Consider the following 24,761-nt stretch of genomic DNA (forward strand, 5'->3'; position numbering starts at 1 on the left):
ACTACCTCTTTTTTACCCCTTACCTCCCATCCCTAATTGCTGTTACCCACTAATCTCGCCTCTATTTATAAAATTTTGTCATTTTAAAAGTTATCGAATGGAATTGTACAATATATAAATTTTTGTTATTTAATTTAATTTATTTTTTTACTTTAAATAAATATCGGGGATTTACCACGTTGTTGTTTGTATCAGTAAGCCTTTTTAGTGTTGTTATATTCCATGTTACTTATGTACTTGATATAGTTTGTGTAATTGAAACATGACTTTAATTTTTGCTATTACAAATAAAACTATTAGCATCCATTTATAGTGATTTGTATAAACAAATTTTTATTTCTTTGGGGTTATTATTTGAATATGTTTGCTGGGTTGAATGACAACTTGAATGTTTCAATTTTTCAACCCATTAAGTCCCCAAGTTTTCAATTCTGCCAATATTTCAGAGAAACTGACATAGGTACATTAAAATGGTTGGAAATCATAGTCTAGAGCTTATATATAAGATTATTAATATTATTATAAATATTATAATTATATTCTTCTTATTATATATTATATATTCTATTTCAGATTTATAGATGTTCCATATCTGGAATGATGGGACAAAGTGGGTTAAGGAACTGCCACGCTTTTTTTTTTTTTTTTTTTTTAATATTTTTTAGTTGTCAGTGGATCTTTTATTTATTTATATGTGGTGCTGAGGGTTGAACCCAGGGCCTCACACATGCCCGGCAATCACTCTACCACTGAGCCACAACTCCAGCCCTCCCAAACCGTATTTTAGATGCTGTACCATTTTACATTTCCATGAGCAACATGTGTCATATAATTTCTCCACATCCTCACCAGCGTTTGATGTTATAATTATTTTTTGTTTTAGCTATTTTGATATGTGTGATGGTGTTAGATATCTCACTATGGTTTTAACTTATATTTCTCTAATAGCCAACAATGTTGAACATCTTTTCATCTGCTTATCTGAAATATTTGTATATCTTGCTTGGTGAAATTTCTGTTCATATCTTTAGGCCAATTTTCTAATTGGATTATTTATTCTTTATTGTTGTGGTTTGAGAGTTTGTAATATATTTTAAATATTAATTTTTGCATACAAAGGTTTGCATATATTTGAGGTTTGATTTATTCATCTGTCCTTCTACCAGTATTACCCAGCTTTAATTGTTGGAGCTATATAATGATTCTTGAAATTGGGTGGACAGTTTAAATGGAAGTGTATAATGAGTACATTAAAAGTAACTTTAAAGACCATTGAAAGACTATGTCTAAACCAATTAATATTGATTAAAAATATAGTGGTAATTTTTGAAAAAGACAAACATAAAAATTCAACCATATTTTATTTGTTGTATGTGTTCCGCAAACTGAATGGGAAAAAAAAAATACTAAATTGACACCTACAACCTTCCTCTTGTGCAGGAATATACAGAAGAGATAGAGCGTCTGAAACGAGATCTTGCTGCAGCTCGTGAGAAAAATGGAGTGTACATTTCTGAAGAAAATTTTAGGTAAACCCTCGCTATGGAGTTAATTTCCAAGAATTGGCTTTTGCTGATAACAGGCTGTTTGAAATAAAATTTATCTATATAGCAATTAGTAAAGTATATCTAATGTTTATAAATGCTTCTTTTGATTTTAACATTTAAAGGTAGTTATCAAAGAGTTTTTAGAAAATCTTTTATCTGACTTTTTATTTACTTATTTATTTTCTTTTTGCAGTAATAGGGGTTGAACCCAGAGACACTCTTACCACTGAACTATAATCCTCAGCCTTTTTTATTTTTAATTTTGTCCTTGAACTTGTGATCCTCCTACCTCAACCTCCCAAGTAGCTGGGATTATCGGTGTGCAAGCTGATTTTTTTATTGCGCCAAGCTAACTTTTTATTTTAAGTAATTATTGATTTACATGAAAGTGCAAGAAGAGTACAGAGAGGTCCCAATATATTATGCTTCCAGTTTTCCCCAATTATTACCTCTTACCTTAATAGCAAAACCAGGAAATTGACATTGGTAGGATGTGTGTATATAGTTCTATGCAATTTTATACATGTGTGATACTCATGGGAAAAATGAAATCAGGTCAAGAGATTCCTGGGAATCAAACTCAGGGTTTCCTGTGGTAGGCATGCACTCTACCACTGAGCTACATCCCCAGCCCTTGCACTTAATTCTTTCTTTTGTTGGTTTTTTTGTGGGAGAGGAAAGAGGGAATTTCCTTTTTCTTTAGTGATGCATTATAATTATACACAGTACTGGGATTTATTGTTACATATTCATAAATGTACACAACAGAACAAGGTAATGTTAGTCAACTTCATTCCACAGTACCTTTTCTTTCCCTTTCCTCCTCCCTTGCCCTGGTCTTCTACTTTACTGGTATCCCTTCTATTTTCATGAGATCCCCGCCCCATCCCTGTTCTTTTTCTTTTTTTCTTCTCTGTCTTCCTCATATGAGAGAAAACATATGATCCTTGACTTTTTTTTTAATACCTTTATTTTATTTATTTTTATGTGGTTCTGAGGATTGAACCCAGTGCCTCACATGTGTGAGGCAAGTGCTTTGCCACAACCCCAGCCCCATGACCCTTGACTTTTGACTTTCCTATTTAGCTTGACAAAATATTCTAAAGTTCCATCCATTTTCCTGAAAATTTTACTCTTCTTTATGGCTAAATAAACTCTATCGTCTGTACTTAACTTCTTAAAACTTTATATTTTATTATTTTTTTTCTGTTTCTCTGTAGTGTTCATATACTTCATCATAGTAAACATTTCATTTTTTTCTTTTCTTTTTTAGTGTTTTATGTTTTTTAATTGTTTCATTTTACAGATGTCCCTATATCTACCACTTTTATGTTTTTTATACTTGAAAATTATTTATATTTTAAGTTTGATATCAGAATTCCCTTGCCTGGTAGAAACTCCAACTTAAACTGTCTTAAAAATAACAAGGGGATTTAATTGGCTCATAAATATGAAAAACCCAGTGAACTTATTTGATCTGGGCTGTAGGGTCCAGTTTCTGTCTCCTCACATTGCTTTCCCGATTGGTGGCTTTCTCATAGGCTGGCTTTTCATCATGAACAATGGTCAGCCACATAGTTGTTCTGTGATTTCTCATTATGTCCAGTGCAGATGAGAAACTGTCTGTCCTTTTCTTCTGTCCAAAACTGACTGAGTAACATCACTTATAAAATTAGCCCATTATTTAGTATGTGAATTTTCATTTAAATGCCAGTCTCCAGACCCTAAGCCTTATTTCCACTCCCATTTGGGTTTAATGAAAGTGACACTGGAAGTTCAGGTAGTGAGGTAGACTAATGGCTCTCAAGGAAGAGGGGATGATGCCCTCTAGAGGATATTCAATAATATCTTTTTTTTTTTTTTTACTAGGAATTGAACCCAGGGGCCTTTACCACTGATCTACATCCACAGAGCTCTTTCTCTTTTCTTTCTTTTTTTCTAATTTTATTTTATTTTATTTTTTTGAGATAGAGTCTCACTAAGTTGCTTACAGCCTCACTAAATTACTGAAGCTGGCCTGGAACTCGGGTTTCTCCTGTTTAAGCCTCCTGAGTTGCTGGGATTACAGGCATGCATCATCATGCCTGGCTAGTATATTTCTGATGGTTATCACTGGTAGGGTTGCGGAGCACTACTGGCAACCAGTGGATGCTACTCAACATCCTAAAATGAATAGGATATTTCCATACCAAAGAATTATTGGCACAAAATGTCAGTAGTGTTGAGGCTGAAAAATGCTGCCCTAGAGTATAATCCTTTTATCTCATGAGGGTTTATGTGCTGGTGTGATGATGATACTTGTTTCTTGGGGTGGGCATAACATACAGGGGCTAGGAGATGATATTATCATGCGTGCTGCTTTAGTTCTCCCTTATCTCTTCCTCTCGTGATATCAGATGTCTTCAAGTATCAAGTCTTTCCAGCATTCTGGGAAGGCATCTTTATATTCCATATCCCTAATTATAGACTCTTAGGTTGTATCCCTCCTGTCTCTACTGTAAGTGAGTTACAGCCCTCTTTTAGCTTTCTGGCTTCTCAAATTTGATGGACACACACACATGCTTTACCTTTATATGTTGGTTTCAGTTTCAGAATTGGAGTCAAAAGAAAAATGTTTCAAAGACTGAGAAAACATTTGTTTTTTGCAATTTATGTTTATTGTTTATCAAAACTTAGGTGTTATTTCATGATGGTGCTAAGTGGTGGAGATGAGTTTATGTAACTGTCATCATTATGTTATATTCTAATATTTCGTAGGATTGGAAAAAAAATATTAACTGTTAAACTCATTAAACTTTATTTTAGAGCCATGAATGGAAAATTAACTGTTCAAGAAGAACAGATTGTAGAATTGATTGAAAAAATTGGTGCTGTTGAGGAGGAACTAAATAGGGTAAGTATTCGAAACATTAAATGTTACTTGAAAAGCAAATATTAAAATAAAACTTTAGAATGGGAAGGACTTATTTTTCTTTTCTTGTTTTTAATTTTTAGTTTTTTTTTTTAGGTGTACACAATATCTTTATTTTTTATTTTTATGTGGTGTTGAGGATTGAACCCAGCACCCGTGAATGCCAGGCAAGCATACTACCACTTGAGCCACATCCCCAGCCCCCCATTTTTCTCTTTTAAGGATTTTTTTTTTCTGGCTCTTATGCTGAAAGTAAATTATATCATAATTTTACTATTATGTTAATGAAAAAGCTACAAAAATTTAGCTAGGTGTTGTTTAATGACTAGGATATTTTCTAAAAAATGCATTGTTAGATTAGGTGATTTCATTGTTGCATAAACATCATATACAAGCCTATACATCTAGAATATACAGTATAGCTAATTTTTATTTGTATATTTATTCTTTTACTTTTCAGATTTTTTTGTTAAGTTAGGACAAACATACACATTAGCCTAGGCCTATAAAGGGTGAGAATCATGAATATCATTTTCTTCTACCTCCACATCTTGGTTCCCTGGAAAGTGGTCAGTAAAGGGGCAATAAACGCACAGTGAGCTGTCATCTCCTTTGATTATAATGCCTTGACCTTCTAAAGTGAGGTGCCTAAGCACCTACCTACGGCTGTTTCACTATTAACTAGGATTATACTCTAGATAGAGTATATAGTACAGTAAATACATAAACCAGAAACATAGTCATTTATTATCATTTATTATGGTTTATACATGATTGTATTGTTTTTTAATATGAGTGGCAGCACAGTGAGTTTGTTTATACTAGCATCATCACAAACACATGAGTAATAACATTATGATAGCTCTGGCTTCACTAGGTGATAGAAAATTTTCAGTTCCATTATAATCTTTTCTCTCATCAGTACTGGGGATTGAATCTAGGGTCTTATGCATGCTAGGCAAACATTCTACTACTCAGCTATACTGCTAGTCCCTGGCTTGTTATAATCTTATAGGACTATCACACACAGTCTGTTGTTGACTGAAACATCATTATGCAGCAAATGAATAACTGAACTTTTAGAGTTGTTAAAGTTGTAAAGTTAATGCTGAGGAGTTTTTGTTAACATGTTTATCAGATGAAGGAATACAGAGATTGGGAGAGATTGGGTGTTAGATTGGGTATTAGATTACGGGGGAGACCTGACTCTGCCATACGTCCACACATTAACACCTTTATAACACAGATCCACTGACAGTGTTGGAAGAAAACTGAAGAATTAACACCACTGCATAGATCTGTTATTTAATCTCTAAAGTTTTGAGTAAACTTACAGGAAGAAACCAGATGCCATATAAAATGTGCTAACCTGCCTGGTAATTTGTTATAACTTTTACCTAGGAATAATTTGTTTTGTTCTCCTGAACTAACCAGGTAACCAATGAGTTCAGCTTTGCTTTTTTTTTTTTTTTTGGTGCTGTGGTGCTAGGGATCAAACCCAGGGCCTCACATGTAAAGCAAGTAACTCTACCACTGAGCTCTCTCACCAGCCTTAGTATTTTGTTTTTGGTGATTGAATCCAGGGATGCTTTACGACTGGATCTATGTCCCCAGGCCTTGTTATTTTTGACACAGAGTCTCACTGAGTTATGGCCTTGCTAAGTTGCTGAGATTGGTCTTTTTTTTGGTACCAGGATTGAACTCAGGGGCAGTTGACCACTGAGCCACATCCCCAGCCCTGTTTTGTATTTTATTTAGAGACAGGGTCTCACTGAGTTGCTTAGTGCCTCGTTGTTGCTGAGACTGGCTTTGAACTTGGGATTCTCCTATCTTAGCCTCCTGAGCCAATGGGATTACAGGCGTGAGCCACCTCATCCAGCTGAGACTGGTCTTAAACTTGTGATCCTCCTGTCTCAGCCTTCCAAATTGCTGGGATTACAGGTGCATACCACAATGCCCAGCTAGCCCCAGCATTTTTAAAATTCTTAAATGTTTAATGTATTATATTTAGGTTACAGAGTTATTTATGGATAATAAAAATGAACTTGACCAATGTAAATCTGACCTGCAAAATAAGACACAGGAACTTGAAACCACTCAAAAACATTTGCAAGAAACTAAATTACTACTTGTTAAAGAAGAATATATCTCATCAGCTTTGGAAAGTACTGAAGAGAAACTTCATGATACTGCCAGCAAGGTTTGTCCTTTGTTTTGATTTGTACTTGTATTAAGAAATTAGAGAATGGGTAGAAGTAACTTTCTATGCTTACATATTAACTATGAGATTCTGTTTATTCAACATAAATGACATTTGTGTCAATTTAAAAAATATTGTTGTACTATTTTATCTATATTTTTCTCACATTAGATGCTGACTCAAGTCAAAAGTTAAAATGGAGCATGACTTTATATTTTGTGGACACTTATAATATGATGGGATGCTTTTGCTTTGTGATGAAGACAAACTAAATAGTCATTAAGATTTTGCTGTCTTCTAATGATGGAAGATGATGAAAGTATTGCATTTTTTAATTAGGTGTACTTTGAGGAGATAGTAAAACAATAGAAAAAAATGTGAGGGGATATGATTACTGCAATAAATTTGCAAAGTCAATTTCCTTGTATAGATGGCTAAGGAGAAATAAACATTACTAGAGATTTGGATATATTACCATATAAGCATTTCTTTTGATGTCTAAAATTTACCAGTTCTCATAGAGAAATTCTTATGTAGCATACATATTTTCATTAGATTGTTTTTATCTTAACATTTTTCCATGTTTTTTTATTGGTATATAATGGTCAGATTTGTTGTTTTCAGTATTTATTATTATTTTTTAAATTTTATATAGTTGCTCAACACAGTTAAAGAAACAACAACAGATGTATCTGGTCTCCATTCCAAACTGGATCGTAAGAAGGCAATTGACCAACATAATGCAGAAGCTCAGGATATTTTTGGCAAAAACCTGAATAGTCTATTTAATGATATGGAGGAATTAATTAAGGATGGCAGCTCAAAACAAAAGGCCATGTTAGAAGTTCACAAGACTTTGTTTGGTAAGTTTCAGTATTTCTAATTATTCTAGACTTTAATGCCGCAGTCTGGCTGGGCACAATTCAGGAGCCACTTGTCAAAAGAAACTAACTTTATTTTTAGAACCACACAAGATAAACAAAACAGCTCCTCAGGAAAAAACCCTCAGAGCCCAACTGCCACCACCGGCTTCCCACAAGCCACACACTCCAACAACCTCTTCCTCCCACAATCCTCCTGCTTTTGAGGCCTATTGGCTGGGTCGCATGGGCGGAGCCAAAAAAGTCCCCCAATGAGCAGCTCCGTGGTCTGAAAGGGCAGGGAAACAGCCCAATGAGCATCACCGCAGAGGAGCCAATCAGCTAGATGTTGCTGGGGCCGCTGTGAGCCAATCATCAGCTGGCAGTCTGAAAGTTTGCTGGGGCCCCTTCAGCTGTGGCTCTCAACACTTTATGTGTTCCATGTGAGGCGAATTTCAAAACTAATAATTTAATACAGGAAAATAATCAGGTGACAGTATCACTAGTACCCTCTCCAAGGCACACACTATTTATTTAGTGTGGAGATTAATGCTTTTCTTTTAAATTTTTTTTTTTTTTGTTGTTGTTGTAGTACATAGACACAATACTTTATGTGGTTCTGAGGAACAAACCCAGTGCCTCACACATGCAAGGCAAGTGCTCTACCATAGAGCTACAACCCCAGCCCCAAGATTAATGCTTTTTTGAGCTAAACAAAACAAACCTTAAGGGTAATTTCCTCCTGTTTTCTATATATGTTTGTTAAATAATCATATAAATTTAGAAGTTAAAGTTCCTTTTTTCCTGACCCTGGGGATTTAGTACTCTTAAATTTATTGAGCTCTTATTATAGAAATTTCCTCTGCACAAACATTTTGCAACTCTTATTTTTTTTCCCCCTTTTGGGAATATATATCTTAAAAGTTTGCTTTACTCTCAGAATATGTATGTGTATCATTATTTTTAACTGTTCCATTGCTCTCTCCTTTTAGAAAGAACACGCTTAAAAGTATTAGTTTACTTTTTATTAAAATATACTCAGAAAATTTAGAAGGTCCAGAAATGTAAAAATTTTTAAATCATCTAGATTCTAGTCACATTCAGCCAATCACTATAAATTTTTGTATTGATTTCTAGTTCATTTCCCTTCTATATTTTAGAGATTAATTTTAGTATATTCTAATTTTTGGTTTACAGTTATAGTTAAGTTTGATATACTTGTAAATATGTCAAGGGCTTATAGAACACTATAGGACATATATAAGATGTATTTAAAATCTTTTCTTCCTTCAGTAGGGAGCCATTTCTTTTAAGGATATAATTTTGTTTTATTACAAATTCCACAACAAGGATATAATTTTGTCTACCTTTTTGAAGTGGGTCTATCTGTATTTAAATATGTTTATTTATGTCAAAATTGACATATTTCTTTTTTTTTTTTTTTGTCATTGTTATAGGAAATCTGATGTCTTCTAGTGTCTCTGCATTAGACACTATTACTACAGTAGCACTTGGATCTCTCACATCTGTTCCAGAAAATGTGTCGACTCATATTTCTCAAATTTCTAATATGATATTAGAAGAACAATCGTTAGCAGCAGAAACTAAAACTGTACTGCAGAAATTTATTGTTAGTAAATATCTTTAATTATTTTTGAAGGGCTTTATTTGATAAGTCATCAAAAAACAATGTTAACTACTCTTCTTTCATCTTAAGCTTTGCTAGACACAGTGATATACATCTCTTTGAAAGAGTATATCTACAGTTTTAGAGACAAGTCTCTTCATTGTTTTGTTTTGTTCTTGGTACTAGGGATTGAACCCAGGGATGCTTTATCACTGAGCTACATTGCCACTGTACCCCCTGCCCCCTAACCCACACTTTTTTAAAAAATTTTGAGACAAGGTCTCACTAGGTTGTTTAGGGCCTTGCTAAATTGCTGAGGTTGGCCTCGAACTTGAAATCCTTATGTTTCAGACTTCTGATTCACTGGAATTATAGGCATATGCCACCATGCCAGCTTCCACTATATTCCCCCCCACCCCCCGAAAGATTAGTTTCCAAATGTATGTAATTAAGTTCTGACACTTTTTTCACTTGTATCTGGTATGGTTAAGAATAGGAGTTATCAATAAGCTTTCTAATAAGTAAAGGGTAGCGTTAACTCCAAATGAATCAAAGAGACTCATGACTTGTTAGTTGGCATAGAAATTGGCTCGCCCTCCTCATTTCAAGGGTCCTTGGCATAATTATGTTAAACTAACTTTCAACCAGAAAGGGGATATTGGATAATTTTTAAACTATAATAGTGTATGATAATAATAGTAATGTGTGATAGTAATAGTCATATGTAATAGTAATTGTAATTTAAGAAAAATAGTAAATAGGATTCTAGGAGCACAACCAGGCATGGTGGTGCACGCCTGGAATCCCAGTGGATTGGGAGGCAGAGGCAGGAGGATGGTGAGTTCAAAGTCAGCCTCAGCAATCTAGTGAGGGCCTAAGTAACTCCAGTGAGACCTTGTCTCTAAATAAAATATAAAAAAGGGCTGGAGATGTGGCTTATGTGGTTAAGTGGTCCTGGGTTCAATCCCCATTGCCAAAAAAAAAAAAAAAAAAAAAAAAGAATTCTAGGAGCACATATAACAATTTTCAGGTTTAGATCTGTGTGACCAAGCCTTTCTTTCTTTCTTTTTTTTAATATTTATTTTTTAGTTGTGGTTGGGCACACGATCTTTATTTATTTTTTTTCTATATGGTGCTGAGGATCAAACCTCGCACATGCTAGGTGAGTGCTCTACCACTCAACCCCAACCCCAACCCCAAAGCTTTGTTTCTAAAGCTTTTCCCCATGATTCTATAGAAATCACTTATGTAATTATACTTAATATTACCTCTTTCATACCTGATTTATATTTTTTATACTGTAATTATATGGATTGCTAGGAAGTTCTTGACCATATTCTGTTTTTTTCCTATACAGGCTCTCTGCCTCCCTTTTTGAGGTTAACAATATTTATTCAGTATTTTCCAAATAAATATTATAAATGTTAGCTGACCCTCATTGAAATTGACAAAGTTAAGCATATTTTGTCATTACTAATGTTTCAGAAATTGATTTATTCACTAAATGGTAGTCTTTATTTATGGATGTTTTCCTGCATAACAAGGTGAAAACATTGCCTAAATCAAAAGAAGAGATGACTATTGCTCCCCCAGAATTAGTTGGAATTAGTTTTCCAAAGAAAACCAGTATTCTTTTAAGTACTTACTAATTTATTTATTTGTTTATTTATTTTTTCAAGTTTAAGTACTTACTAATTTATTTCTGTTTTTGTTTCTCCTTCCTTAGTGAAAAGAGGTTTAGATCAGAATTTATGTTTTAATTTTTTGATACTAGGGGGTTGAACTCAGGAGTGCTTAACCACTTAGCCACATTCCCAGCCCTTTTTAAAAAAATTTTTAAAGTTGTTTATGGACCTTTATTTTAGTTATTTGTGTTTGGTGCTGAGAATCGAACCCAGTGCCTCACGCATGCTAGGCAAGCGCTCTACCACTGAGCCACAACCCCAGCCCTTTTTGTTTATTTTTTTATTTTGAGACAGGGTTTCGCTAAATTGCTTAGGGCCTCACTAAGTTGCTGAGACTGGCTTTGATATTGGGATTCTACTACCTCTACCTCCCAAACTGCTGGGATTATAGGCATGCTCCATAGTGCCCAGCTTTTTTTCTCTTTTTATAGAACTTTCTAATCTACACTACATTGTTAATTTTCCATATAACTTGATAAGAACAAGAACTTCACAAGTTCTTCTGATAGATTAGGCTCTTAGTCATCAAACCTTCAGAGTCAAACACCTCTAGCCCAAAGCCTACTCTTGGTAACTATTTGTACTCAATCTTTCTGACTGGTAACCTAAACTTAGTTGAAATTTATTTTCAAAAAATGTACCTGTGGGTTTTGAGGTTTTTTTTTTTGTTTTTTAATTTCCTTTGGAATGGTGAAATCTTATCAATTGACTCATTTCCTCTTCTTCTGAATTTTGACTTGTTTCATTAGACTGTTAGGAATATACTATGTGGGCTGGAATTGTGGCTCAGTGGTAGAGTACTTGCCTAGTAGCATGTGTGAAGCACTGGGTTCTATCCATTAGCACTGCATAAAAATAAATAAAATAAAGGTTTGCTATCCATCTACAACTAAAACAATAAAATAAAAAGAATATATTATGCACCAACTGACCATTTTCTTAATTATTAGATGTAGGACTAAGTGACTTATGCTGAATATTAATTTTAGATATACAGATCAGATATCTTAGTAGATTATAAAAAATAGAGAATGTCAGTTTAGAATTTTAATGTTCATGTTTAGTTGCTGAAGATTTTAAGATACTATTATATAACCAGCCAGGTTTATGGAAGTAAAATACTCTTTATAAAGACCTGTTTGCTTATTTTTAAAACCAGAATGAATTTTCAACTGGCCTTCTAAGTTCACTGGAGACAATTTTAAAACCTGCTGTGGTGCATATATTGGAGATCAATAGTCAACTGAAGCATAATTTCAAGACTTCATTGACAGTGGCTGATAAGGTAACAAATGTTATGTTCTTTTTTTTTTAATTTTTTTTAAATACCTTTATTTACTTTATTTATTTTTATGTGGTGCTGAGGATCGAACCCAGCGCCTTGCAAGTGCTAGGCTAGTGCTCTTCCACTGGGCCACAACACCAGCCCCTGTTTATGTTCTTTATATGTCAAAATTTATGTGCTATTTCAGAAAGAAACTAATGTGTTTTTTTCCTTCAAAGATAGAAGATCAGAAAAAAGAAATGGATGGCTTTCTCAGTACATTGTGTAACAATCTACATGAACTACAAGAAAATACAATTTCCTCCTTGGTTGAATCACAGACACTTTGTGACAACTTAAGTGAAGACCTGAATACCATAAAACAAACCCATTCACAGGTATCTTCTTCTTTTTTGTCTTTTTAAATTTTTTTAGTTGTTGAGGCTGGAGTTATGGCTCAGCGGTAGAGTGCTCATCTAGCATGTATGGGGCCTTGGGTTCTATCCTCAGCACCACATAAAAATAAGTAAATAAATAAAGGTATTGTGTCCAACTACAACTAAAAAATAAATATTTTCAAAACATATCTTTTAGTTGTTGATGTACCTTTATTTTTTATTTATTTATATGTGGTGCTGAGGATTGAACCCAATGCACACGTGCTAGATCAAGCACTCTACCACTGAGCCACAGCCCCAGCTCTCACAGGTATCATCTTTAACTGACATGAGAATGTAAAAGTTTTATGATGGTTTGATATGGTTTAATGATCTGTTACACAATCTGAATGCTGTAAAACCAATTTAGAAAACCTGTTCCAGTGGAATGCAGTATATTTTAGTAACTAAAACAGAGAATCCAAAATCAAAGCAAAGTCAGGTGCAGTGGAGCACATCTGTAATCCTAGTGACTGGGGAGGCTGACGCAGGAAGCTTGTAAGTTCCATAGCCATTGTTCCTTATAGCAATAATTAATGTCAAATATTTGAAAATACTTCTCTTCATCAGTTAACATTTGAGAATTTGCTACATGTAGAACCCTATGCTGAAGCACATTATGACACAACAGCCTTTCTTTACACCAAGATGAAAGATTAGCAAAAAAAGAAAATAATATCTTTAGAGAAAAATGATTATAACAGTTAAACTGAACATGATGTTGCAAGTTCTTTTCTCTAGAATGATATGGGTAGTAGTTAGTATCTTTCATAAACTAAGCCCTACTTTCTCTTCATTATGTCTTTTTTTTCCCTCCTTTTTTGTACTGGGGATTGAACCCAGGGACAGTTAGTTACTGACTCACATCCCCAGTCTTTTATATTTTTCATATTGAGACAGGGTCTTGCTAAGTTACTGAGGGCCTTGCTGAGTTGCTGAGGCTGGCTTTGAGTTTGCAATCCTCTTATCTCAGCCTCCCCAACTGCTGGGATTACAGGCTTGCGCCACTGCACCTGCTCTCTTTATTATTTCTGTCTCATTGGTGACAGATATTTAAATTCTAGTAAATTAATACAATTTTTAATTTTTTTTTAAAGAGAGAGAGAGAGAGAGAGAATTTTAATATTTTATTTCTTAGTTTTCGGCAGACACAACATCTTTGCTTGTATGTGGTGCTGAGGATCGAACCCGGGCCGCGTGCATGCCAGACGGGCGCGCTACTGCTTGAGCCACATACCCAGCCCCAATTTTTAATTTTTAATGATTGATTATAAATATAATCATGACTTCTCTTCTATGTAAACTATTCTTCAATATGTGCAGCTTTAAACTAAAGCCAAACCTTCAAACCATAATCTCTATTACCAGATATGTAGAAAAAAGCTTCTATTATGATTAAGATTTGAGAAATGGGGCTGGGGATGTAGCTCAAGCGGTAGTGCGCTCACCTGGCATGCGTGCGGCCGGAGTTCGATCCTCAGCACCACATACAAACAAAGATGTTGTGTCCACCGAAAACTAAAAAAAAAATATTAAAATTCTAAAACAAAAAAAAAAAAAGATTTGAGTAATAATGAAAATCTAAAGTTTTATTAAATTAGCCTATCATGAAATGACAGCACTGTGGTCAATAAAACTGAAAACTGTTGACATGATTTAGTGAGCAAAAAAGAGTTCTTTTTCTTTGGAGGTGGGGAGAAATTCATATCTATGTCAATCAAAACGAGAGGGGGAAACACATCAAGGTTTTTAGGTATGAAATACAACAACTTTAAAATAGAATATTAGTTTTTGAAATAAGCATGAAACTTTTCAGGGAGGATTAACATCAGAAATTAGTAAAAATTATAGTTAACATTTGTTTATTCTGTTTATTCCTCCCATCAATACAGATACAGATCCTATGACTTGCCTAGTTTTCTAATGAAGACACTGAGACCTTGGGAGCTCAAACAATATTTCATTTTACATATTACACATGCCTAAAAGGCATTCATTTGTGAGTGCCTCTTCTATACATTTCTTGGCAATTTGAAATTGCAGTAATTTCTTATACCTCTATTAGGGTATCTGCCTTAAATCTATTTACAACTTTGTAGATACCTATACAGATATAGATCTTTTATTGTATAATTCCTGAGGGAAGAGTTGTATAGATCTTTCTCTTTCTTTTATATATATGTATATATATTTGTTGTTGAGACTTGGTAAATTCCATCGATCTGTCTTTAAGCTGCTTTTACACTTGCAAAAAAATTTGTTTTATATATATGTCATATTCTAAGACTGATCATTTTTGAATAAATTAGCTGTTTTGTAATGCTTAAAATTGGTAGCCAGATAGGAAACTTGATCCAAAATATATCTTACATGAATGCTTTGATTTCCCTGGCTTTAAAGAAGCAAATTTACTAAGTGAACTATTCCTTGGGTTTTCTAGAATTTAAAGTGAACACTAATGAAACAATTGTGTAAACTTTGAACACATATTGTAGATAAATCTGATAATACCTGTATTACCCTCTACTTTTGGACTAGTAGAATTACTAACAGACTTTTTCACAATCAGAATGTTAGGTATATATTAAGAGATATTAAGTGGAATGAACAGTAAATATAAGTCCTGGATATGTTTCCAACTCTTCCTTGTAATCTTTTTTTTTTTTTTTTTTTTTTATAGAGATAGAATTTTTTTTAATGTTTATTTTTCAGCTTTCGGCGGACACAACATCTCTGTTTGTATGTGGTGCTGAGGATCGAACCCGGGCCGCACGCATGCCAGGCGAGCGGGCTACCGCTTGAGCCACATCCCCAGCCCTCTTTGTAATCTTTAGTACAGCTTCTTCATTTTGCAATGTGGCATGTTATGTGCCTATAAGAACTTGTTTTTAAAGATATTATGTATAAGTAAAGATATAAGAATCTAATTATATTTTATTAATAAAACTCAGCTAGATCCTATAAATTTTTTTAGTTCCAGTAATGAATATTTTTGGATTGCTTGACCCATTAAGTTTTTTTTTTTTTAATAAAAAAATTACTAAATATTTATTTCTTAGTTTTCGGCGAACACAACATCTTTGTTTGTATGTGGTGCTGAGGATCGAACCTGGGCCGCACGCTTCCAGGCGAGCGCGCTACTGCTTGAGCCACATCCCCAGCCCCTGACCCATTAAGTTATCATCATTAATTTCTCTTTCTATTATTATCATCAGTTAGAAAGTAACTATGTACCTGTCACAGTGGTTCTCAAACATAATGTGATATCTGGATGTGTTCCGAAGTATAATGAAAGTAATTTGTTGCTAACAATTAAAACAGCAAAGTTTGCAATTATAATTATTTACTTTTTTAAAAATGTCTATAAATACTATCCTTTTTGTATCACTTTCACTTTTTTCCTCTATGGGAGAGAAGTGAAGTTAAAGAGCTTCTCAAGAATTTATATTCTCACCTACAGAAGAAGATTTCATGTCATCCATCAGTCATATGCAGAAAAAAGTGTTCAACTGTAATAATTACAAGTCTTTTCCCTTTCTCCCATCTTCTTATAGGAGCTTTGCCAGTTAATCAATCTTTGGGCAGAGAGATTCTGTGCTTTGGAGGAAAAGTGTAAAAACATCCAGAAACCACTCAGGAATGTCCAAGAAAATACAGAGCAGTAAGCTATTTTTAAATTCTTTTCAACTTTCTATAAGTCTTCTGAATTATTTTAGAAAAAAAGTTTCAAATAGTGCATATAGTTCTTATATATTTTCAAGTAAATTTCTCATTTGTTAACAAGTTAGTATGTATGTGGGTATAACATAAGTGTATAAACACATAAATAACTTTCTATCCATATTTGTGCTTCTTTTTCAGGCAGTGAAAAATTTGGCTCTTGTTCACAATATATTTTCTCATTTTTTTTTTTAAATAACACGTTTATTTTATTTATTTATTTTTATGTGGTGCTGAAGATTGAATCCATGGCCTCACACATGTTAGACACGCACTCTACCACTGAGCCACAACCCCAGCCCAATATATTTTCTTATTTTTCAGTCTTAAAATACATGTTGAGTAATTTCGAAATTTCTAATCTACATCACTGATAAAAAAAAATATGCTTACTAACTGGAACAGGGTTAGGTAAACAATGGCTGATGGGCTAGATTCCTATAATCATAAACAATTTGTTTATAATTTACCTATTTGTTTACATGTTGTCTTTGACTGCCTGTGCACTGCAGCAGTGTAGTTGTCATCAGAATCATTGCATCATAAACCTAAAATACTTGCCATCTGGCTTTTTAAGAAAAAGTTTGCTTATACCTGCACTAGGGTTTTCTGTGGTTTTATAGCCTCATTGCTTGTCAGTCCTATATACTTACCATATTGAACCCAGGACCTCCACGATAGGCAAGTACCCTGCTACTGAGCTGTATCCCCTATATTTTCTTTTAACAGTTTTAGAATTTCATGTTTTACTTGAAATTAAATTTAGGTTGGTGTATGTATGTTTGGTATTAGAGATCAAACCTAGAGCCCTTGACACACGCCTGGCAAGTGCTCTACCATTGAGCTATACTCACTCCCATCTCAATATTTTACAGTAAGTCATTAAGTCCTTGATCTATTTTAAAGTATGTATACATATGTATTTAAAAGTTTATAAGATTTGTCAAGTTTCACTTTTTTTTCCCTATATATATTTTAAACTCATGAGAAGGATATTCTACTTACCCATATTTTTACCCTTTTAATTTTTCCTTATGGAAATCTCAAGCTTCCTTTAGAGTAGGACAGGTTTACAAGCCACAGATTCTGTTTTCCTTTGTCTGAGAATGTCTTGATTTCACCTTCATTCAGGATTGAGTTCTTTTTTTCAGTATTTGAAATATGTTCTTCCATTTCCTTCTGGCCTCCAGAAGATCAGATTTTCATTATTAAAGTAATTGTTCCCCTATTGGCAGATTATCTGCAGCTGCTTCTAAGAATTTTTTCTTCATCTTTAATTTTTAGAAATATAATTACATGTCTATTTAATGTATTTATTTCAGTGTGCCCTATTGGATTTGTTCAGCTTCTGTAATCTGTTGGCTGTGCCTTTTGCCAAATGTGGAAATTTTCATCTATTATTTCTTTGAATATTTTCCAGTCCCATACACTCTGTCCTCTCCTTCTGTGACTTTTTTTTTTTTTTTGGTACTGGAGATTGAACTCAGGGGCACTTGACCACTGAGCCACATCTCTAGCCCTATTTTATACTTTATTTAGAGATAGGGTCTCACTGAGTTGCTTAGTGCCTTGCTGTTGCTGAGGCTGGCTTTGAACTCTCTATCCTCCTGCCTCAGCCTCCCGAGTCGCTGGGATTACAGGTTTGTGAGATTACACACCCAGCTTCCTTCTATGACTTTTGATGACACAATGTTAGCTCTTTTATTATGGCCCCTGAAGAGAAAGATTTATATCTTTTATTCAGATCAATAGATAAACATACTTCTTTCTTGTTCAAATTCAATCAATTTTATTGACCTCTCTTCAAGTTCACTGAGTCTTCCTCTATATTTTCTAAACTACTGTTGAACTCATCAGTAAGGTATTTTATTTATTATTGCATTTTTATAACCCATTTTGTAACTTTTATTTTATAATCAACTTTATAAGTTGCTGGGGCTGGCCTGGAATTTAGGATTTTTTTTTGTACCAGGGATTGAACTCAGGGGAACCTGACCACTGAGCCACATTCCCAGCCCTATTTTGTATTTTATTTAGAGACAGGGTCTCATTGAGTTGCTTAGCACCTTGATTTTGCTGAGTCTGGCTTTGAAATTGCAATCCTACTGCCTCAGCCTCCCAAGCAACTGGGATGATAGGTGTGTGCCACAGCACCTGGCAGTTTAGGATCCTTTTGCCTCAATTGCTGGGATTATAGACATGTGCTGTCATTCCCAGCAAAGATCTGTTTTTATCCCTGGTAATCCTCTGTGTTCTGATCTATTTTATCTGAAATTAATGTAGGTACTTCAGCTTTCCTTTGGTAGCTATTTGCATGATGTATCTTTCTCCATCCCTTTACTTTTGGCCTAAATATTTATATTTAAAATATGTTTTTTATAGACAAAATATAGCTAGCTGCTCTTTTTTGTCAAACTTAACAATATGGACTTCTTTTTTTTCCTTTTTTCTTTTGTATGGTGCTGAGGAGCAAACTCCAGGCCTCATACATGCTAAGCAAGTGCTACCATGCCAGAGCCCCCAATTTGTGGCTCTAATCATATATTTAGACCACTTTCATTTAAAATGAAAGTTAACATGATCATATTAAAATCTGTAGATCTGCTGTTTTCTATTTCTTGCATCATTTGTTCTTTATTTCATTTTTCCCCTTTCTTTTTCCTAATTTAAATTGAACATTTTTATGTTTTCATTTTCTCTCTTACATTGACTTTACACTTTTTTTTTTTTAATATTTTTTTTTTATTTACATTTTTTGATTTTCGGCGGACACAACATCTTTGTTTGTATGTGGTGCTGAGGATCGAACCCGGGCCGCACCCATGCCAGGGGAGCGCCCTACCACTTGAGCCGCATCCCCAGCCCCTTGACTTTACACTTTTTATTACCTTTTAAAGTGGCTTTTCCAGGATTTGAAATATGTTTTTTTTGTTTGTTTTGGGGTTTTGGTTTTTGGTTGTTCTTGTTTTGGTAGTGGGGATAGAACCCAGGGACACTTTATCATTGAGCCACATCCCCAGTCCTTGTTATTTTATTTTTTTAATTTTGAGACAGAGTCTTTCTAAATTGCTGAGGGTCTCACTAAATTGCTAAGGCTGATCTTGAACTAGCAGTTCTCCTGTTTCAGCTTCCTAAGTCACTAGGATTATAAGCATGTACCACCATACCTCATATAGTGTTTTAAAATAACTTAAATCTATCATCAAATAATCTGTTTTTTCATCTGTAATAAAATTACTTTATAATAGTATATTCCCATTTCTTCCTGTGCCTGTGTCATTATTTTCCTATATTTTATATATGCTATGTATACTCACTAGAATTACCTAGGAAATCTGGGTGATACTCATGTACAATGATCATAACTGCTTTTGACATTTTAGTAACTATCTAGATAAATACTGTGAGAACTACTAACAGAATCATCATATCTGGAAGAGGGCTGGGAAAGGTTTTATGAGAAATGACCACTTTTTCAAAAGTCATTTAAGGTCTGCTCTTAATGAATTTAGAAGATTCATTTAGAGCAGGAGCCACACTACCTGCATCAAATCTGTCACTTGAGAGGTATATAATCTTGGGAAGGTATATATCCTTAGAGTCTTAGTTTCCCATTTCAACAATGATATTTTCTTTTTCTAGGAAATCTAAGGATATAATCAACAAAACAACTTTTCACAGTAAAAAATTTGGTACTGATTCTGATGGCTTGTCTCAAGAACTCAGACATTTTAACCAAAAAGGTAGAAAATTGGTTGAAGAGTCTGTGAAACACAGTGATACACTCAGTAGTAACCTGGAAAAAATATTTCAAGAGACTGAACAGAGATGCAAGTCTCTGACCACAAGCACAGCTTGTTTTTCTGAACAGTGGGTATCTTGCTTAAATAAAAGGGAAGAGGAACTCCAGAACATGTTGGAGGTAATAATTTTGTACCTGGAACCTACTTTGGGGAGAATAGTTATAATCAGAAAATTAAATATTCTTAGCTTAGAACTGATTTCAAAACAAATTATATTTTAAGACATAATGACTTAACTTTTTTAAAAAAATATTTGTTTTTCAATTGTAGTTGGACATAATACCTTTATTTTACTTATTTATTTTTGTGTGGTGCTGAGGATCGAACCCAGGGCATCGGACGTGCTAGGTGATCGCTCTACTGCTGAGCCACAACCCAAGCCCGACTTAAACTTTTAAGTAAAATACTTTACATGATCTTGTTTTATGCTTTGGTATGTGTCTTCTACATGCCTAATGTAATATCCAATTTCTGTCTTATATCTAACCTTGATTTTTTTACTTATTTCTTTAGGGAAGGGCACTCTGTCTTTAAATATTTAATACTTTCCATTTGTATTTACTTTTCTCCAGGTACTTTCAAGCCTATTGTTGTTTTAAGAATTTAAGATTTGGTTTGGTTGCTCAAAGGATACTTGATAGGCTTGTGGGTTTGCTTGAACGTAACACTTGCTTGAGCCCTTTATGATTTGTTTTTCTTTTCTGTTCAATAAAAGGATTTCACTATGTTCTCAGAAAGTAGACTCAAAGAATTTAAGTATTTTAAGTTATATAAACAACCTGGGATAAGGAGAAGAACCAGGGTTCATAGAGAAAAAAAGACAAAAAAACATACAGGGTTATGAGCCTAGACAACAAGTCATACCAGAAGGAAGCTATGAAAGAATCCTGATGTTGTGTCCAAAGAACTTAATAGCCAACCTGCTAGCATTCCCCTGCTCTAAGATGGTATAATGGAGCATCAATAAGAATAATTAGGGCTGGAGTTGTGGCTCAGTAGTGGAGCACTTGTCTAGCATGTGTGAGGCACTGGGTTGGATTCTTAGCACCACATATAAATAAATAAATAAAATAAAGGTCCATCGACAACTAAAAAAACTATTAAAAAAAACAACAACAATTATGAGGGCTCAGTAGAGTGCTTGCCTTGCATGCACAAGCTCCTGGGTTCAAGCCCCAGCACTACCACCACCAAAAAAAAAAAAAAAAAAAAAAGAATAATGACTACAATAGATAAAAACACATCAATTATATTAAAGCTAATTAATTCATTAAAATTTCAGGGGTTTCTTTTGGATCATGCTAGGGAAACAATGCATTATTTTGAAAACAGGTAAATAAGGAGAAACAACATCCATCTATTTTTTTTTTTTCAAAGAGCAATATCTTGGTTTAACAGGATAATTGATAAAGAAAAGTATTTCATAGAATCTCAGCAAATAAAATGAAGGAAAAATGATACAATTAGAATGTCATCACTTTGTAACTCCCAATGAAATAACCTCTGTGGCCATAATGATTGCTAAATCATTTTATCAGATGTTCAAGAGTTAGGGGAGAGATTAAGAGGAACTTTCTAATAGGTAACTACTTCTGAACCCAGTGAGATATATATATATATATAATATTTTAAGAGTCGGGGTTCCAGGAATTGAACTCAGGGGCACTAGACCACTGAGCCATATCCCCAGCCCTGTTTTGTATTTTACTTGGAGACAGGGTCTCACTGAATTGCTTAGTGCCTCGCTTTTGCTGAGGCTGGCTTTGAACTCGTGATCCTCCTGCCTCAGCTTTCCAAGCCTCTAGGATTACAGGTGTGTGCCACCTCATCTGGCCCCACTGATTAATCTTAACAGATATAACCAGGGCATTGTATACCTGAAGTACCACCTGTGAAATAGGCCTACAAAAATTAAACCTGAATTAGATCAAGCCTGTAAATTTAACCAGTTTATAGAAAATACAGATGAACATAGGAATATATGGGATAGCAATGCAATAGACCAAATCCAGAATTTGAGATATCCAAAAGGGTAAAAACCTGATTTTTTCAACAATAGTTTTAAAGGAAAAAAGATGAGGAAGGATAACTTGTTAATCAAAAGAATCTTAAGTCTTAGTTTGCTTGAGACAATCCTTCTGTTATGTTGGAGTAATTATTAGGAATAGGGCTTATTGCTTTGAAAAGTTTCCTAATTTGGATAAAAATTATATAGTCACTTAATTAAGATATATTCAGTATCTAGTGATGAATTCTGGTTCATACAAACCAACTGGGGAAAACATTTGGTGAAATTTTAATACTTTAGACATTTGATCTATAGGAATAAATGTTAAATTTTTAGGTAGGATATTTGTCTTAAAATGCTCTTAATTCTTAGACATATGCTGAAGTAAATGGATGAAATGATGTGAAATTTGCTTCAAAATAATCCTTATGATGAGGACTGGGAGGTCAGTCTTATCTGTGCCCACGTGTTGATAAATGTTGAGACTGGGTGATGAATACAAGAGGTTAATTATCTTGTTCTCTTTACTTTTGTATACGTTTGTAAATTTTATAATGGACAGTTTCAAGGTAAAGGGATATGAACATGTTGATAACTTTAATTTTAGTAATGAAAGCTTATTTGTATCAATTACAGGTTGTAAACCAATGTTGTGAGACTTCGAGTTCAGAGATCACTGAAAAATTAAGTGGACATAAAGAAGCTAATGAGAACCAACATAATATTTTTCTTGGTCAGATAACTACTGATGAAAAGCAGTTGATAGAACAAAGTCTAGAGCTTAATGAAAGTATAAAAATTGGTTTATCTAAGCTTAATTGCTTTCTGCAACAGGATCTGAAACTGGATATCCCGACAGGTAATTTAAAAAGGAAATAGAATTGTTAAATTTTTTGAAATTGAATTTAATGCTATACAGTGTTAGATGTTATTTAAAACTGATGCTGATCAATTGCCTGATGTGAATTTTTCATCTCACTGTAATCAATTTAATAATGGAAAAATTAGAACCTCAAAATAGTTTTAATATCAAGTATTAGGTGTCATGATATAGCTGGTATATACAAAATTTAGACATCATAATTTAGTAAAATTTCACATTCAAGGAACTGACTAATCTAAGAAAGGGTATTTTAAAAATAAATTATAAAACTGACTAGCCATCTATCTAGCACTCTGTAAAATGACATTTTTTTTTCAGGACCAAGGACTGAACCCAGGATGTGTCCTAGGCAAGAACTCTTGCCACTAAGCTAAATGCCCAATCCCTATAAAATAATATTTGAATATCAAGAGTATTGGAGGAATTTGTTGACTAAATCCAGTTTAATGCAAAGTTTACCACATTGTGCATTTTGTTATGTGTCCCTCTCATTTTGTTGTGGACTGTTAGCATATAGGAATTATTACCATTTGAGAGATCAGACATGGCAAAGATCAGTAGATCATAATGATTCAGAGTCCTTCATGAAAAAGATTTTATGCAGGACAAATAATTGGATTATTCTTTGGATTGTGGTGATAGTTGCACACCCTGTAAATTCACCAAAAATCATTGAATTGTACATTTAAAGTAAGTGAACTTTATGGTATGTGAATTATACCTCAAAGCCTTTTTTTTTTTATTTTAAAGAAGCAACTATAAAAGAAGATTGTGCTAAAGGATGTTGGGTTAGCTGCTGGACATGGTGGCACATGCCTGTAGTCCCAGCTTCTCAGAAGGTTAAGGAGGATCACTTGAGTCCATGAGTTTGAGACCACTCAGGGCAACATGCTGAGACCCCATCTCTGACAGAAAAAAAAAGTTAGTTTATTTTTTCTGCCAAAGACCTATAAGATTATTGTTCACTTATTAGAGAAATTAGGAATTTTGTTAAAATGTTGAATGAAAAGCAAGAGCCAAATAATAAAAAGGTGTGAAGATGTAGCTAATTGTATAGCACCCCTGGATTCAATCCCGAGTACCGCCAAACTTTTTTTTAATTTATTTTAAAAAATAAAAATTATTATTTATATCTCAAACTTCTACTTTCCGCACTTGTCTAATGTTCACTACAGGCACAACACCACAGAGAAAGAATTATTCATACCCATCAACATTAGTAAGAACCAAACCACGTGAACAGCTCCTTGATCAGCTGAAAAAGAATCAACCTGAGCTGTTAACGATGATGAGTTGTTCAGAAAACAATAAAGAAGAAAATAATCAGGTAAAATTTAAAGTATCATAATTTTAGAATTCTCCCTTAATCTTGACGTGATTGATTTCACGTGAAAAATGTTATTATTTACCCTTCAAACCTGCCCTGCATCTCATAGTTATCTACACCCACCCCCCGCTTTTTAAATATTCTTTTAGTTGTTGATGTACCTTTATTTTTTAATTTATTTATATGTGGTGCTGAGGATTTAACTCAGTGCCTCACACATGCTAAGCAAGTGCTCTGCCACTACGCCACAACCCCAGCCCCTATCTAACTCTTTTTTGTGATGATTTTTAAGCGTTGGACTTAATCACTCATCTGACTTATTATTTTAGGACATGGATGAAGAAAAGACAGTTCTGGTGCAATACATTGAAGAACCTCTAAATCAAGAGCCATCTGTAGATACCAGTGTGGATTGTTCTTCAAGTGGTGGGGTTCCGTTTTTCCAGGTATCTGATTATATAATTTCATATAATCCTTCCACATCTCCCA

At 34.0% G+C, this 24,761-nt stretch overlaps 1 protein-coding gene across 1 annotated transcript in view; it reads left to right on the forward strand.

Annotated features, from left to right (window-relative positions):
• Positions 1-24,761, forward strand: part of Kif11 (kinesin family member 11) — a 49,177-nt gene that overhangs the window by 20,211 nt on the left and 4,205 nt on the right. Inside the window, exons 10-21 of the mRNA XM_076834784.1 lie at positions 1,441-1,529; positions 4,353-4,440; positions 6,470-6,658; positions 7,314-7,521; positions 8,976-9,148; positions 11,990-12,115; positions 12,334-12,492; positions 16,086-16,192; positions 19,894-20,173; positions 22,699-22,921; positions 24,121-24,272; positions 24,602-24,718. Coding sequence (XP_076690899.1) covers positions 1,441-1,529; positions 4,353-4,440; positions 6,470-6,658; positions 7,314-7,521; positions 8,976-9,148; positions 11,990-12,115; positions 12,334-12,492; positions 16,086-16,192; positions 19,894-20,173; positions 22,699-22,921; positions 24,121-24,272; positions 24,602-24,718 — 1,911 coding nt within the window. The remainder of the gene's footprint in view (positions 1-1,440; positions 1,530-4,352; positions 4,441-6,469; positions 6,659-7,313; positions 7,522-8,975; positions 9,149-11,989; positions 12,116-12,333; positions 12,493-16,085; positions 16,193-19,893; positions 20,174-22,698; positions 22,922-24,120; positions 24,273-24,601; positions 24,719-24,761) is intronic.

Source organism: Callospermophilus lateralis, chromosome 15 (genome assembly GCF_048772815.1).
Source record: "Callospermophilus lateralis isolate mCalLat2 chromosome 15, mCalLat2.hap1, whole genome shotgun sequence".
NCBI lineage: Eukaryota > Metazoa > Chordata > Mammalia > Rodentia > Sciuridae > Callospermophilus > Callospermophilus lateralis.